This window comes from Trachurus trachurus, assembly GCF_905171665.1.
Source record: "Trachurus trachurus genome assembly, chromosome: 22".
Taxonomy (NCBI): domain Eukaryota; kingdom Metazoa; phylum Chordata; class Actinopteri; order Carangiformes; family Carangidae; genus Trachurus; species Trachurus trachurus.
This window is the reverse complement of record NC_139907.1, coordinates 475,925-481,924: the sequence shown is the minus strand read 5'-3', so window position 1 is coordinate 481,924 and position 6,000 is coordinate 475,925. Positions and strand designations below refer to the sequence as shown.

At 44.1% G+C, this 6,000-nt stretch overlaps 1 protein-coding gene across 3 annotated transcripts in view; it reads right to left on the bottom strand.

The window, feature by feature from the left end:
* The window catches only part of mipol1 (mirror-image polydactyly 1), a 56,331-nt gene that overhangs the window by 512 nt on the left and 49,819 nt on the right, over nucleotides 1–6,000 (bottom strand). For all 3 annotated transcript variants that reach the window (XM_083998613.1, XM_083998615.1, XM_083998614.1), the window contains one exon: nucleotides 2,301–2,453. In XM_083998613.1, the coding sequence (XP_083854739.1) occupies nucleotides 2,301–2,453 (153 nt within the window). The remainder of the gene's footprint in view (nucleotides 1–2,300; nucleotides 2,454–6,000) is intronic.

The window sequence follows — 6,000 nt, the reverse complement described above, 5'->3', positions numbered from 1 at the left end:
TAGATTTTTTTCTTTTCAGGGTTGACTGGTACTTCTATCATGACTGGTACTTCTATCATGACTGGTACTTCTATCATGACTGGTACTTCTATCATGACTGGTACTTCTATCATGACTGGTACTTCTATCATGACTGGTACTTCTATCATGACTGGTACTTCTATCATGACTGGTACTTCTATCATGACTGGTACTTCTATCATGAGTCGGTGTATATATATTCATTGTCATGTTTTACTAAGAATACTGCACTAAGATGCTACTACACCCATCCTATGACGGCTTCTTGTCTGATGGCATTGTTGTTGTTATTATTGTAATTCCATTACATTACGGCCTCTTGTGGCCTGAGGTTAAATACTTTTATAGTGTGTTGATTGTGTGACACAATGTAAATGTATCTCTATGCACCGAGAATGTTAATGCCAGGGTATTGAGCTGCTGTGCTGCTGTTTTCTGTTATTTCTGTTCATCCTGTCACCTGTAACAGCTGCATGATGCTCTCCTCTCCTGGTCAGGTCATGTGACTAGTAGTATTAAAGATGGCTGCTGTTCTCTATCCTACTGTCTGACGAAGAGCAGAGCTACACTGCTCCAAACGTACGTCACTACAATAAACTGATACGCTGAGTCCTGCAGAGTTGTGAGTAAACGGTAAATGGACTTAGACTTATACAGAGCTTCTCTACTCTCTTGGACTCAAAGCTCTTTACACTGTTGGTCACATTCACCCTTTCACACACACATTCACACAGCGCTAGGCACAGCACGGGAATCTAACCATTCACACACATTCACACACATTCATACACCCAACGGACGCATCAGTGTCTTGCCCAAGGACACTTCGACATGTTGCCAGGAGGAGCCGGGAATCGAACCACCGACCTAACCGATGGTAACACAGGGCTCTGACCTCCAAAACAATGACCTCACTGTTACCCAGCATGCACCACTGGAAGAGGAGGAGGAGGAGGAGGAGGATGAGGAGGAGAGGAGGGGGGCTGGTTATTAGAGATGGAAAGTTTAATTTGGTTTGAGAGAGAAGGAGAGAGGAAGAGGACTCCTCTCTCCTTCTCTTCCTCCTCTTCCTCTTCTTCTTCCTCCTCTTCCTCCTCCTCCTCTCCTCCTCTTCCTCTCTCCTTCTCTCTCAAACCAAATTAAACTTTCCATCTCTAATAACCAGCCCCCCTCCTCTTCTCCTCCTCCCCCCCAGAGTAAATATTCCTCTCTATTCAGAAACTCCTCTAACCCCCCCCCATCTCCTCCCCCCCCCCCCCCCCACCCCCCCTCCCCCGCTGGCAGCCAAATTAGAGCAGAGCTCCGTGGGTTTGAGCCCCGGCTACGGACGCCGCCACGCAGACGGACGACTTAAGCTGCTTCATCATCTTCATCTTCATCACCGCCTCATCCCCTCATCTTCATCTTCATCTTCATCTTCATCTTCATCTTCAGCGTGATGAGATGAGGACGAGTCATGTGACTCAGCATCATTAATCCCTCCTCCTCACCACGTCGCCGTGGAGACGCTCAGTGTGAATCATCTCTTTAGTCCCGCGCCATCAAGAGTCTTTGAACACATCATCATCATGTGACATGTTGTCACGGAAACACTGACCCCTGAGTCTGGTGACATCACACCGTCAACAGTTACTGCACACGTCACTTGAACTTGTCAATAAACCTGATTTGATTGATTGATTGATTGATTGATTGATTGATTGATTGATTGATTATAGGCAGCAGAGATGTAACGATTCATCTACTACATGGATTTATCTTCCTGTGATCCGACTGCATCGATCTGTCATTGGCTCGTTGGCCTCTAGGGCGACGTATCGATCTGTCATTGGCTGTTTTATAGTACCCTACTACTACTGCATACTGCGTTAGTATGTACTGTATACTGCATACTGAATGTAGGATTCAGTCTGCTACTTCAGCAGACCGACACCGTTCACACCGCAGTAACAAGTTTCTTGTAAAACAGGCTAAAAGCTGTTTTATTTCCCACTCTAGCGCTGTTATTATGTAACTTTATTAAGTTTTAATATGTTTTAATGTGAGAAAGTAACTGTTTAGATCCTACATATACGGCCAGTTGATCCAAACGACGGCTGTTTAGAAGTTTGCTCCGATGTTTTTCAGAGAAGTGAAGCTCAGCTCTTTTTCATCATTGACTTTTTTTGTCCAGCACCCAGCGTCAGGTTTTTGGGATGTGCGTGCTTTTTCTATGCTTTCAATATGTGATACTGCAAACACGTAATGTGAGTGTGTGTAACTGTGAGGTTGAGTCTCACCTGCGGACTCTGTCGCTGGCCTCTTGCTCCGCCTCCTGGCAGCGCTGAAGCTCCGCCTCCACGCTCTGCTTCTCCTTGGACAGCTGCTGCAGCTGCACCAGCGCGGCCGCGGCCTGAGGGGGCGGGGCCTCCGACACCGCCATCGAAGAGACACTGTGGGGGGAGGGGGGGAGGGGGTCAGTCAATGCAGGTTTACCTCTGTCTATAGAGAGCCGAAGCGGAAGCAGAAAGTAACGGCACCATGGGACCTCACCTTGGAAAAACTCTCCATACAAATGAACGAGACTCCAAGTTTTATTAGGGCTGACCCGATTATCATAGTTTGGTAATCGAAGCTTCGCAGACATAAAATCGATTTTAATCGAAGCTGGTGGGGTCGGCCGGTGGGGTGTGCGATGGACACTGCATATGTCCAAAATCAGGCAGGTTTCCAGGATGCCAAGTAGCCTATTCATTGTAATGTAACAAGTGCCGATGAGAACCGGTGTCAAAAAGGAAAAAAGGAAGAAAAAAAAAACAATCGATCACGGACTTCATGATCGATTTTCCATGGCAACGAACGAAGCTTCAAAGCTTTGAATATTTTGGGTCAGCCCTAAGTTTTATTTCGTGATCCGATTGAATTGTACCATGAGAAAACTCTCAGTCCTCTACCTTTAAAACACCACGTTTCATGAAGAGAAATCAGCAGTTTGTTGTCACGGCAACAGAGGAATGTATTTAGTGTGACTACAGATCTGTGTCCCACAAAAAATACGTCACCAACTGACACGGGAAAGGAAGGACGCCATGTGGTCGCCATGGTGATGTCACCTACGCCACCTGGAGTCTCTATGGTTACGGACTCTTCTGAGTTTTTTTTTTACAATAGTTTTACAACAAACTGCTGATTTCTCTTCATGAAACGTGATGTTTTAAACAGGTAGAGGACAGAGTTTATTCTCATGGCTCAATTCAATCTGATCACGAAATAAAACTTTGACTCCCGTTCACTCACATGGAGACTTTTTCAGAGTTGAGGTCCCATGGGGCCGTTACTTCCTGCTTCCGCTTCAGCGCTCTATAACTAACCAACTCCTCAGTCGACAAAGAAGAAGAGTCCAGCATGCAGAGATCACATGGTCACAACAACAACAGCGTGTGTGCGGTTCATCCATGTGCAGCCAAGGGATGCGCGTGAATGTGGTGACGTAGGGACAAGGGCAGGGGCTGCTAACTCCATCAGCTGACAGGAAGTTAGACAAAACCACCGGATCACTTACTTCTGCTTTAAAATGTGCCTCAATTCGAATACTTCCATGAGTAGGCCTACATTGTCACGTAGTGTACAACTTACTTCGGTAGTAGGGGAGCGCCGGGTCGATTGATACACGGGACGATTGATACACAGCGATTTCCTCGAAAACCACACAAGCTTGAGCCGTCAGATTTTGTCACTATGTTCAGCACTCAACACCGACCAATCCTGGGAAAGCTCGTGAAATTACGTCATGCCATTCAAAAGTTATTAGCGCGAACCTGTTTTTTACTACGGAAAGTAAAATGTTACGTGCGGTAGTTTTTTTGTGATCAAAAGTTGTATTGTGTGTTTCATGCAATAATAATATGACCTAACAACAGATGAATTCGTACATAAACAGGTCCTAAACTATGAAATGTCATAGTTTTGAATTTTAGAGGCAAAACAGGTTAAAGTGTCAGTAGTCGCTGCAGGGACGATTGATACAGCTGTTTCAAATGTCCCTCACGCCTCCGTGCGTAGTGATTGTGGTCACACTGCGCGATCAATATCTGTATATAAATCACCGTATTAATACCCTATTGTTCTACAATGAACAACAACTGATTTGAATGAACAACATGTAGGCTATTTTTAATAAACACCAGATATTTTTAATGTTCGTGTTTATGACATGAATCAACAGATATTCAGCAAAGTGAGGGGAAAATGCCGAGGGTAAAATGACAATATGTTCAACTGTGTATCCATAAACATGACTTAGGACTTACTTATGACTTAGGGAAATAAGTAAATTAAATGAAAATGCAGTTGTCCAACAACTCGTACAAAAGAAGAAAGGCGAGTTTAATCGAAATGCGGATCTTGACAATTGCGCACGGGACAAAAATATTTATTTGACCTATTTATATTGTGAGAAATTATGTGACATTTTGGCAATAACGAGTACACTAGTATGTTGTCTGATATGCTGCATAAAAACGAGAGTAATGTCAGTAGTTTCTGTTTAACACGCTGTTTCAACCGTCCCTCCTCTGTGTCTCAAACGACCCGCATAGGTGGGGCGTTTGAGACAAATGTCAACTTACGTTCAAAGTTATAAAACAGCGCGATCATCCAACATATGTGTTAAATTACACTTGTAACTAAGAGAATACACATGTGAGTTGTTGATCACATGATAAAAATGTTTGTGTACATAACGTCATCTTTGAAAAAGACGTTTAAATGAAAAGTGTATCAATCGACCCGGCGCTCCCCTACACACATTTACACAGTTAGTGTTGTCTCTAGATCATGGGTGCCCAACCGGTCGATCGCGATCGACTGGTAGATCGCGGACTAATTCTCAGTCGATCGCGAGAAGTAGCCTTGACAACGGTAAATAAAACTCTTGTAATCAATCCACGCTTTAATCTTTTTTTTTTTTTTTTTACAGTCTATGGCTTTAATAGTATTTTTCTCATGGCTGCGCCAGAAAGATATCACTGAAATGCTCAACGATTTGAATCTAGAGCTCCAGGGTCAGGATAAACATGTGATCAACATGATCAGTTCGGTGAACACATTCAAAAGCAAGCTGCAGCTGCTTTCAAATAGGCTGCAACGCTGTGACCTGCAAAACTTTCCTCACATGCAAGCAGAACTTCAGCGTCAGGGCAAAAACTCTGCACAGCTTGATGGAGCCCGTTATGAAAAGCAAGTTCAGAGCATCCTGTCAGAATTTGAGAGGCGTTTTACTGACTTTGCATCCATTGAGCCTGTTGCCAGTTATCTGTGTTTTCCTTTTTTGGAGGATATTGATGTGGATTCCATTGCTTCAAAAGTAGCATCACTGTTTCACCTGGAAACCTGTGCAGTTGAGAGTGAGATTCTCACACTGCAAAGTGACATTGAGATCAAATCCAGGGCAACACCTGGCACAAAAGGAGACTTCTGGCACCTACTCCTGAAACAAAAGTATCCCAACCTCAGAAGATGTGCCTTCAACCTGACAGCACTTTTTGGATCAACCTATTTGTGTGAGGCTGCCTTCTCTCACATGAAGATCATCAAGTCCAAGTACAGGTCCACAATGACAGATGACCACCTTATGGCCTGCCTGAGACTTGCAACCAGCTCCTACTGCCCTGACTATGAGAAACTAGCTTCCTCTTCCCAGTGCCAGAGGTCACACTAAGGTAGAAAAAATAATTAATTGTCATCTGGATGTGTCGATTTCTTATGTGCATTGTAAATAAATATGTCACTGCAAACACTATGGATGACTGTGTGAACAAGTAGATCTCAACAGACTAGAACATTTTAAAGTAGATCTTGGTTTAAAAAAGGTTGGGCACCCCTGCTCTAGATCAAATACTGCTCATCGATAACACCACTGTCTACCCCTCCCCTCAGGTCAAGAGTCTAGGCGTCATCCTGGACAGCACCCTCTCCTTCACTGCCCATATCAATAACATA